Source organism: Alligator sinensis, unplaced genomic scaffold (genome assembly GCF_000455745.1).
Source record: "Alligator sinensis unplaced genomic scaffold, ASM45574v1 scaffold144_2, whole genome shotgun sequence".
Classification (NCBI taxonomy): domain Eukaryota; kingdom Metazoa; phylum Chordata; order Crocodylia; family Alligatoridae; genus Alligator; species Alligator sinensis.
In genome coordinates this window covers 2322334-2334069 of record NW_005841872.1, presented here as the reverse complement: position 1 = coordinate 2334069, position 11736 = coordinate 2322334, and the positions used below count along the sequence as shown (strand labels likewise).

General features: G+C 41.5%; 1 protein-coding gene across 1 annotated transcript in view; it reads right to left on the bottom strand.

Moving 5' to 3' along the window:
- Nucleotides 1-11736, bottom strand: part of OCA2 (OCA2 melanosomal transmembrane protein) — a 421183-nt gene that overhangs the window by 144393 nt on the left and 265054 nt on the right. Inside the window, exons 20-21 of the mRNA XM_014527422.1 lie at nucleotides 8516-8575; nucleotides 7823-7927 (exon numbers count right to left, since the gene is read on the bottom strand). Coding sequence (XP_014382908.1) covers nucleotides 7823-7927; nucleotides 8516-8575 — 165 coding nt within the window. The remainder of the gene's footprint in view (nucleotides 1-7822; nucleotides 7928-8515; nucleotides 8576-11736) is intronic.

Sequence of the window (11736 nt, the reverse complement as noted above, 5' to 3'; positions counted from 1 at the left end):
TCGGCCCATGTTCATTTTGGCATCAATAATGACTCCAAGATCCTTTTCTGTCTCTGCACTGACAAGAAGGGAGTTCCCCAGCCTGTAGGTATGCTGCTGGTTCATCCTCCCCAGGTGCAGCACCTTGCACTTGTCAGTGTTGAAGCCCATCCTGTTCTCATACGCCCACCCCTGTAACCTGTCTAGGTCCAATTGCAACCTATTCCTCCCTTCTAGCATGCCCACTTCCCCCACATCTTAGTGTCGTCTGTGAATTTGAACAGGGTGCTTTTTACCCCCTCCTCCAAGTCACTGATCAAGATGTTGAACAGCACAGGTCCGAGGACCAAGCCCTGGGGGACCCTACTGCCCATATCCCTCCAGGTCAAAAATGTCCCATCCACCACCACTCTCTGGGTGTGGCCCTCCAGCCAGTTAGCGACCCATTTGACTGTGTAGGTGTTGATGCCACAGTCCCCTAGTTTTTTAATGAGAATGGGGTGAGAGACAGTGTCGAAGGCCTTCCTAAAGTCCAGAAAGACTACATCCACTGCTACCCCTGCGCCTAAGGATTTTGTGACCTGGTCATAGAAGGCCACCAGGTTGGTCTGACAGGACCTGCCTCTAAAGAACCCGTGTTGGTTGCCCCTAAGCATAATCTCCCCTGCTGGCCCCTCATGGACATGCACTATGATAATTCTCTCAAAAAGCACTTAAGCACTTAATTCTCTCCTAAATCACTTAAGTCTGATATGGCACTGATCCTGGTCTATCTTAGATTGGGTTCTGCCACTTTTAAACCAGTTTATGTGCACTGAACTTCTGTTCAGTTATGGGTATAGACCGGTTTCCAATAAGTTATACTGGTTGATATCTAATGTCTGTACCTGGCATATATATGTGGGAGTTCCTCACTTTCATAACATGTAGCCATGACCATGGAAATCAAACACTTTTATCTTTAAGTGTAGCTCCTCAAGGGTCTGTTACAATCCCATTTAAGTCAATGGGAATCTTTCACTTTGCTGGGCTTTGAATAAGGCCCTTTCATTATCTAAATACATCCCATTTCAACATTTTTTTTTACAAAGCAGTGGTTACCAAATGAGCCTCCATTTAAAAGAAATGCTTCTCACTTCTTCTGTTAAATCACATTTAACATCCTTTGCTATGTTAATTCATATAATTATATGTGTTATGCACCAGCTTTGCACGCACAGCGAATACTTAAAATCTCAGCCTCATTTACTGTTGTAATTAATCCAAGTGCTGCAAATAGAAACATAAAATATTAAATGGCTGGAAAGAAATGTGTCACTCTATGCTTCATGTTTTTGCCTTAGAAAAAAAAAGGCTTATATAGCAGTCTTTGATCCAAAAGGAAAATATAAACAATGTGGCTCAATTATGGCGAATACAACGATAGGTAAATATAAGCTCCCATCTATATATATAGTGGTGTTTCATTTTAATCACGGAAAAATGTGGATTTTGGGTTACTTTTTCTAATCCAAAAATTGGGGATTTTTTTTATCAGAGAAAACTAGGATCCCTGTTGATAAGCTAGTAAATCTTCAAGGCATGGGGTGTTGTGGAATGGCTTTGATAGTATTGTCTTTGACATTACAATTTCAGTTCAGGAGGGCTTAAAAGTGATCCTTTCACCTTGTGTTGATGGTGCCACTGTCTTTACAGAGTGTTATTCTATCCTTGGAGCTCAGAGGCATGATTCATTGTGTGCTTGGCCCACACAAAGCTCTGGCTGAAGAAACTATCCATGTTGTAGCTGTCAGCAAACTTGTGAATCTCTTTGGCTTTGACCTCCCAACACTTGTTCATATACTTTTGAATTTTCCTCTGGGTCTCAGCTTTGATGTAGCTGTCACAGGGCACTAAGGTGTCCTGCTCCTAGAAGAGCAGGAACTGCCTGGGGAGAGCCCAAAGAGCCAGGCAGGAGCCCAGGTGCAAGTTGCTATGGCAACCAGCTAATGAGGAAATTAGTCTGCACCTGCACCTGGTCAGCTGGCCGGAAAGGGCAGGGCCTTGGGCCCATATAAACTCCAGGCTGGAGCTAGGAAGGGCAGTTCTCTGCTGGTGGTCAAGGGAGAAGGAGCCCTCCTAGATAAAGTGAAGGGAAGAGGCCTGACTAAGTTCTGCTCCGGATAATGTAAAGGGGCCGAGCACACCTTATGTAGCTTGTGTTATGTTATAGCCCAGGGGCTTATGTTTTGTTTGCTGTTTTATAAGACTGGTGGTTTGGAAGAGGCTATTTGGGGATGGAGGAGGCCTCACTGGGGGCCCACTGCAGCATGGGGACCCTGGCACCAGAGGGGGCACAGCATTTGTGGTGCACAAACCCAGGTGCCAGTGAGGTGCAAAGATGGGGCTGCCAAGAGCCCAGGTGCCAGTGAGGCACAGAGACGGGGCTGCAGAGAGCCCAGAGAGGACAAGGGGGCCAATTCATACCAAGGCCCAGACCAAACAATGTCAATGCCATCTGTGAGGCTTGGGGCATGGTAAAGGGGTGGTTGGAGCCACACATAGAGCCCATAAGGCTAGAGTGCCCCTGAAGCACCCATCATGAAATGGGACCTACAAGGGGTCTGAGAACCCAGAGGGTTCAGAGAGTCCATCAAACCATGTCCAAGAGGACTTAAAGGCAGCCTCCCTGTTTTTATATTTCCATCGAAGACATGGCAGACGAGAACTGAGGGTGCCCATTGGGCCAAATTGGCACGGTCAAGGGGGCCTTAGGAGATCACAGCTGTCCTTGAGGACCCCATCCCATGACAGTAGCCATAACTGTTTTGCTTCTGATTGGAGTTGGCGTCATTCTGCCAACCTTTTAAAAGCTCTCCTTTTTCTGTCAATGAGAGCTTATATTTCCCTACCATTGTCACCGAGCCAGTCCTGATGTTTGTTTGTGGAGAAGCCTATAGATTTTTCACACACTTCATGGATGCCTTTTTTTGAGGCTCTCCCAGTGATCAGTAATGTCAAGCTCATCAGAGAGGTCACAGAGCTTCTCACTCAGGCACTGCTGGAGATAATAAATTTTAGCAGGGTCTTTCAAGCACTTAATTTTCAATGTCTTCCTTGGTTGCTTCTTTTGTTTGTTGATTTTGGATTATATGAATGGACATAATGGAATGTATCAAACAACGATCCAGCTATCAGTCATCTGTGCTGCTCATAAGTCTCGTAATATGGATGTCATGATAGTCCCAGGCACTCAGTATGCTAGTCAACCAGATGCCAGCATTTTGAGTGGGGGTGCATCCATGATGTCTTCCATTTGCTGCTTTGGCAGAATAAGGAGTTTGTAATGAGATCATATTCCAAACATTAGCTCAGAAGAAGAATTTCACTTGTACTGACTTCTCCAATGCTTCCTTTCTGAGGGTTCCTTTCCACAGCTCGGAGTTCCTTCCCATTCTAGCACTGATACCACCAAGATTTATCTCATCTTCTTTGAGGACATATGATAGGATTCGGTCCAGTTAAGAATAGAATTCTTTTTTCGTTTCATCATCTGCACCTATATTGGGATGTAAGCACTGATGACTGTTTCATGTTCCCTTTTGGTCAGTTGGAGATAAAGGGTCATGAGACAATCTATACTGTAGATGTGTCCATGTTTTTCATCTTTTTCCTTTTCAAAAGAAGGTGTAGCCACCACCATGTTTGTAAGCTGCCCCTCTTCTGCACATCTGGTCTCACTGGACATCCAATAAAAATGGATGTAATCAAATAAAGTCAAATTTTTAGCACCTGAACAGGCTACTTTATCTCACTGCGTGATCAAACAGAAAGAAAATTGAGGCTGTAATGGAAGAAGCACTCCTCTGAAACCCAGACAGATCATAGGTTAGTTCACAACTGTCACTCTCTGGAAAATACTGCAGGAGCTTATTGAGGAAAGACTGTGTTGCAACCCTCTCAACTAAAACTCCTCTTGGTACTCCAGGCAGGTACACAATATGGCAACAATGGCTGTTCACACACCCTTTCAAAGAAATCAGCATAACTCCTTGGCCCAGCTGGGCCAGTTCCATTAAATAAAGATAGGATCTCTCTTTCCTCTCTGTTAGGAAGCAAAAAACACTACCAACTTCAACCAAGAGAAACAGCAACAAGCTATCCAACAAGATCATGCCCATTATGTGTTGGGGCACTAGGCAAGAGGGCTGTCAACCAGGTCATACCTCCCTGCTTGTGCAGCTGCACAAAGTATACAGTTTGGCCACTTCTCATCCTTTATAACAGTATGTTCTTTAGTGATGGGAGAAGGGTAATTACAACTATTTTATACCTTCTGTGAATGTTTATATATCCTTTACACATGGTAAAAGTGAGCATTTTCCATGAAAGAGGTACTAACATAGGTGGTGGAAGGCCAGGGCTAATGGGGCTCAGCTTCCACAAATGTGGGGCAGCTGGTAGGGCTACAAGACAACTTGGCTTTGGGCTCTGGGCAGCTGCAGCAGCCCCCCAGTGACCCTGGACAAGCTGCCTGGGCTCCGACTGTCCCATCACCTAGCCCGGGCCAGGGTCCCATTCACCTCAGCCCCTGCCCCACTCCATCCCTCACTGCTGGGGCCTCAATCTGTCCCCCAGGCTCCCAGCCCTTCTCCCATGGACTTACCAGTTGTGGGGGTTAGCATGTGCGTGCATGTGCATTCATGCTCAGCCCCCACAAATAATTTTTTCTCCCTCCACCTATGGGTACCTACTGTTTAAAATATACATTCAAAGAAGAAAAGAATCAGTAGCTTGCAAAACTACTGATGCCTTTGTTAAGGCAGTCTACCTCTGCAGATTTCTGGGCTTATACCTAAAACACTTACCAGACATTGGAATGTAAGATTAAAAACAAGAAAAAAAAATATAGAACAGAAGGCAAAAGGAGATCTAAAATTAAAATTAGCAATGTGAAAAATACAGTGCGCTTAAGCTCCTGACAGTTTTAAAGACAATAATGGCAGGTCAAAATCAGTCTGGTTCCTAACAATGAATTGTCAGAGATCCAGCCACCTTGCCAACAATGTGGCTAATAGAAATTGTTTATTACAGTATGTTGAGAAAATAGTATTAAAACTCAACTAAAACAAGAGTTTATTGTGGCTATATTTTTAGACTCTAGTGGTAAAACAAAAAATATAAGCAGATGGCTCCAACATATGGAGCCTATGAAACAAGTCAATTAAATCAAAGAATAAAATCCTAATAAAATCATGTAGCTTAACATTTTAAGGGAAGAATACCCTAGCTATTGAATAAACTATGCCAGGAATGCAGGCACTGAAAATGAATGGGACTTAAGCAAGGGTTTGTCCAGCTCAAAAATCAGGAAAAGATTTGAGGAATATGTTTTGGAATGAAACATAAAACAACACTATGTATTTTCACTGTATTTGTTTTTCAAACATGAAGAAAGACATACAGTCCAAAATGAAAAGTTTACAGTTCTGTAGGTAAAAGCAAAATAAATATAATAATCAAGTTTCCAATCTCTTAACTACTCGGTCCCAAAAAGTCTCCTGTATCTCTCCTTACATACATAAAAATCTGCCAATATTTGCCAATTTATTTTGGGGGACCTGCCATTTTTAGCACCTAGCCATTACAAAATTTAGCTCAAATGAATGTGTGTATGAACACAATTAATCCTGAGTAGGATGCATGGAAAATGTTTCAAGTACTGCATGCTAGGTAATTAAGTGAAAGGACTCTATGCCTGTAAAACCAAACTTGCTCTAAGAGAGTTATATGCAGAGATGCTACCATTACAACTATTGTTCTAACCATTTGCTCTAAGACTAGCTTCCTGGTGCTTCCTCCGAACTGTGCTACAAGTTCCATGAAGGTTACCAGAGTAGGTGTCTAAATCATATAATGAATGATGAATTCATCTGCTGTGTGCTCTGTAATTTTACTTCACTATCACTCACCATTTTGATGCAATGAACTGTGACACGTCCCCTCCAAAAAAAAACACTGATTTGGGGTAGGAATCTATATAGTCGCTTTTAAATGCCTGAAGAAGAGAAATTTATAATTACTTCCCAGCAGCCATATTTCAGCTGGGGTTCAACCAAAGTCCTTTGTATTTTGGAGAAGTCATGTTAGCTGAGGAATCAAAAGATTTTATAGGTTCTGTAAATCAATTTTTGGTTTTCCCCTTGTGTGATTCCAATTCTTTGATGTGGTTTGACCTGAACAGGAACAAACCAAATCAGCTCAGATTTATACCAGGACTGAATCAATGTGTTCCTTAACCTGTGAGTTGTTTAGTCCCATAAAAATTAAGTTGTAATGTAAACTGCCTAAAAAGTTTGGTTTCTTCACACTCATTAACAATCTACTTATAGGAAGTGTAGATTGATGGAGATACTCAAGACAGCACTGTCATTAAGGCTGGTGGGGTTATTCCTGATTTGCTCTGACCAGGGAAGGATAATTTGGCCGGCAGTAAGGTTACACTGGGCACATCTACCTGCAACGCCTTAATGCTCAGTGGACTGTTCTACTGTGCATTAGCACATCATGGCAAAAACCGTGCTAATGAGCTAATGTGCAGTAGAATTAGTGTACATCACAAAAAAAACATTTGCCTTTGCTACAGAGCATTAGCACAGGATACTGCACCATTATGTAGTACCTCATATTAGAGGTACTAAACTTAATGCGCAGTAGCAGAGGCACATTAATGAACATGTAGACATGCCCACTGAAAAGTATTCTTTGAGTGAAAAAATACAGGGGGAGGGGGAGGGGGAGGGGGAAAAAAGAGAGTTGCTCATTCATGATATATTGAAGATAATATTACATAAGAGAAGGATATTGCTTTCTTATCAAGTTTAACATGTTACTTTTCATTTGTTTTACAACATACACCTCAGTTGTTCTTTGAAATGTTTTTTGGGTGTTGAAGGAGAAAGCAGAATTCTTTATTAGTGAAGGTAATGTTGAAAAGCTGAAGAAAGGGCTGAAGAGGACCTTAAAAACTGATCAAAGACAAGAGCAGCTTTGAAAATGTGTCTCATTTTCTGGCTCAAAAAATCAAAATTTTACTCTTCCACATCAATAAACCAAGATTAATAATCCAAGCTTGACGGCCCATTCATTCTTGAAGAATATGATTTTCTGTGTAACTTAAAAAAAGCAGGAATCCTGTTATTTTGCTGCTTAACAGTTCTTGACAATGTCTTAATTTAACTTCTTTTTTCCCCCTGAAGTATTCTTACTTCAATCCATACAGCCAAGGGAAGATGCAGAGGGGGTGTGGTAGCATTCTCTTTCCACAGTGTAGCTCAGTGGCTCCAGTTACCCACAGCCCTATACCGCTGGGTCCCCTGCACAGTCTAGACCATGCTGCTGAAGCAGCCACCAGGGACCTTTTTAAGTCCATGAAGGAAGTAAGAATACCCCGTCTTGACACATGCACCCTTCCCCTCGACACTCAGCAGTGACATGCTCCCCTCCCCTCCCTCTGTCTACTTACATGTGTTTCTCCTTCCTGCGCCCAGAGACATAAGTAAAGGGAGGAGGGGATGGCAGAGGGAGAGAAGGAAGAGGAGGAAAAATCCCACTGAGCAAGAAGGGGAAGGAAGGGGCTGCTAAGAACCATGAGTGGGTGAGTGGCACATCTGCACATCTGATATCTGCACATAGAAATGGCCAGCAAAACACCTAAATGGTGTGAATAAACTCATGTATAATGGTTCACTGCCTTGAAGAGATGGGAGCAGTTGTAACACAGCTGAGCAAACTTGTCATTAAATAGTTGGACTCCCTGCATATAATGGCAGGAAAAAAATGTAACTACTCCAGAGAAACATACCATTGTAGCAGTAAATGGAATATTGTCAATTAGGGATGATGCCAATGCAGAGACCCAGACCACTAAAATGATAGCAACTGCCAAACGTTGATCTTCAGGAACCACCTGGTATGAAGAAAGATAAAGTTACAACTCCACTAACTGAAAATCAGCCAGCATTTTTTTTTAGCTGTCACACTAAGCCCAGCATTTCTCTGTGCTGCTAATGGCATAATTGTGCAAAATCTTCACTAAATTAAAAACATCCTTTTTAAGGTGACGATTTGAAAGGAAAATACATTCTAAAAAGGAGATAAATGACAGATTTATTAAAACAATAATTGTTCCAATTCAACAAAAATGTAGACAGACAGATGCAGTAATAGTCTAATAGTCACCTTTACTTTTCCTATAAAAAACCATGTACAGCTACATTTGCATATTTTCCCTCTCCTGCTTTCTATATTAATTTCTACCTGTCCAGTTTATTCATTCATTGAAAGTCCAGAAGAGAGTTGTACTAATTAAATTCCACTAATTTACTGGCAGACACAACTTGCGCTGAAGATCATTCACAATGGTGAAATTTATCTTTTGCGTATGTGGTGAAAGAATATAAGCAATATAGAATTCAATATCCAATGATTCTTAATTAAATGCCTTATGTTTTCCCCTTATGATAGGAATTAAATAAGTATAAAAATTTTAATGTACCTTTATTAACAAAGCTGTCTGCTCTCCTATGTAGTCTATTAAATGAAGATGAGCCAGAGCCTAAAAGAGATGGATTTAGATCAACTAATGGAATGTAAGCAAACATGCAGTTAAAAACAGTTTGAAGTAAATTAAAACAAACCCAGCATGGTTATTTTTCATTACAAAGATGTCAGTATTCATTCTATATAAGGCACATGTTGGAATTGGCAAACTTGGCAGATAAGGCACCTTTATTTGAGGTATGTTATTGTATTTGACATGTCAATTAGGGTACAACTAACCTCACCCCACAACACACTTGAAGCTTCTGCACACTCCAATTCTAGCAATGCAGATATGAGGATGCTCTGGATGCATTCAGCACACCAGAAATATAGATTTTGAAGAGTGGCAATAGGGGAAGGACTCCAGAGCTTCCTCTTCATTGCATTTATAGGTCTGGAAAGTTCATAGCAAAAGATGGGCAGCCTCAGGTGAGTAGTCAGGGACAACTTACCCTGAAAAGAATATAGATCACAGACATCTTTATCCTAGTCTTCCTGGGCCAGAAGGAATCTTCAAATTCCAAGCAGGAAGGCAAGTCCAAAACCTGATTTTCACAAGCTAGCTTTGTATTAAAGCAATGTTGTGGGTTAAACAATGCTGTTTTTCAGTTTATAACTATTTCTAGTGTTATCCCTACTAGAAAGTCATAATACCAAGGCACTCATCCTTGAGAATAAACCTAATGTTCTGGCTAATAACTCTCCTTATCCTGAGGGTATATCTGCATTTCAGGCATTGTAGGTCATGTAGATACTCCCAATCTAGCTTAAAACTAGCTAAATCAGAAACTGCTAGCAGTGTAGCCATAGCAGCACAGAGCTCTATATGGACTCACCACCAGATTATGCATTCTACTTAGGTGGGTTTTGCAGCTTATGCTGTGATCACTGATGCCACAACTACTCTGTTAGCAATACCTGAGATGACTAATTTAAAGCTAGCTGAAATACTCTATTAACACTGTCTTTTCATTATGTTTCCACAAAGCTTGTTAACAATTATTCAGTTGTACTTGAACCCTGTTTAATATCCAGACACAATAGTCCAGAAAGGAAACATGGTCAAAAGATGACCTGAGGTTGCCATCAGCTTGCAAGTATACCATCAAAGTAGAGACGATGGAAACACTAACTGCGTATCTTTTAAGCTCCTTTACTATTACCCAAGAAAAGAGACAAGTGTGCTGCAAACCACTGAAAGAAAGTGAGGCATTAACATCAGCCACAGCCTTCAGTAGTTCTGCTTTGCAGAATCATGTGGTCGGACCACACACACAGGGTTCTCCAAGAGCCTCATGAATCTCATAAAAGGAAAATATTGTTCTGATAATCGGTACGCTCAGCCACACCAGTGCCAAACTGACAACTATCCTGGAAGTACACTTTTATACTGCTGACATGATGCATCTTTTTTAGATCAAAGTTTAACTACATTTATCATACCCATACACTTGTCTTCCATAGACAAAAAGTTTATGGGGCTTATGGGCTCTATATTGTCATTTCTTTTATAAATAAATATTATCGGAGGGGATGAAAGTAAAAAGGTATTTTGAATACTAAAACTGCATAAAATGGTATCACAAAGATGAATAAAATAAAGAGCCATATCACAGAGAGAAAGATGGAACTGGGGGATTTTCTAGTGAATAATGGTAACTCCCAAATGGGTGCTGAAGGAACATTCCTAGAGACAAGTTACCTGAGGGATGGCTCATCAGACCTAGATGGCTAGGCTCAGAAGTAGCTGAAAAAAGATTCTGATAGTGACTGATCTCTCAGTCAAGACTGGTGAGTAACTAAGGATAAAATTGTCAAGAGTGTGTCTATGACCTAGGCAACTTGGGCTCCTAAATCACTTAGGCATGCTATTTTTTTTTTTATCCTAACATAGAAAGATTTAAAGTATCACCATAGAGAAGCATGTTGTTGTTAATACGGAGAGCCATGAAGTACCTGGTGCTTAGTGCCTTCCTAGAACATGTTTAAGGACAATGAAGTGAGCTGATAGGAACTGACAGAAGTAAGGAAACATTCCTCAATGACTATGTATAGCAGGGGTGACCAACTTGTGGCACTGGCAGTCTCTGTGTGTGGCACACAGCACATCCGTGAGAGGACAACCAGCTGAGTGGAACAAAAAGCAGAGCAGCAGATGAAACGGGAATGGCACTTGGAGAGGATATAAGACAATTTATGGTACGCTTGCCACAAAGATTGTCCCCCACTGATGTATAGTAAGGTTTGGCTTCCCTCAGCAGGCAATGCTATTGAAGAAACTGCTTGGATTTGCTTTGTTTCTTCTTGGAATTACAGCCAGCATAGTAAAAGCTAAGCTAAAAAAAGAAAGACAAAAATCTTAATGTTAGGGGTCTGCTAGCTCAGACATGCTTCTATTTTCTGGTAGTTTAAGAAAGCATGGATTGAGACCAGGAATAGTATTTCAATATGACTGACAACTATTTTTTCTTGCAATTTTTATATAGGGAGATCTTTATGTATGGTTCCAGTTGGCACTCCATATCTTACAGTTTATTTCCTAAGGTATCCCTGGCATAGCTCTCGAAATATGCTTTCGCTAACAGTTCATCCGATGACTGCTGTTACCAGAGAAACCATAAAAAAAATCAGTGAATTATAGCAATAGTAACTACAAGTTAAAAACTGATGTTCAACATATTTTACAACCTGATTGTACATCCATGTCGTATTCAAATGGAAACAGTTCAATTCAGGCAAATATGGTAAATAACATTAGGGAATGTGACTTACATAAAGTGCTAGCACCATAGCTAGAAAAAATAATATGGCTTCAGCATGTATCATCAGTCACAGCTAGCATATTTAAGAATATAGATTAAAATAGTGGTCTCCAACCTTTTTAAGTAGGAGATCACCTTTTGCATTTAAAAGCAACCAAAGCTTTACTGTGCACCACCCCCCACCCACCCCCAGCATGTAAGTCTGTGGGGAGGAAGGGGGGAGCAGATCGAGGTAGAGGGAGAAAAAATTATTTGGGGGCATGCCCCCCAGCAGGTAAACTCTGTTGGGGAATGGGCTGGGGGACGGGCCATGGGAGGGGGCAGGGTAGATAGAGGCCCTAACCCCACTTCCTCCCTCACTGCTGGGGCCTACATCTGCCCCCCCCCCCCCCCCCCCCACGACCGGGGCGGG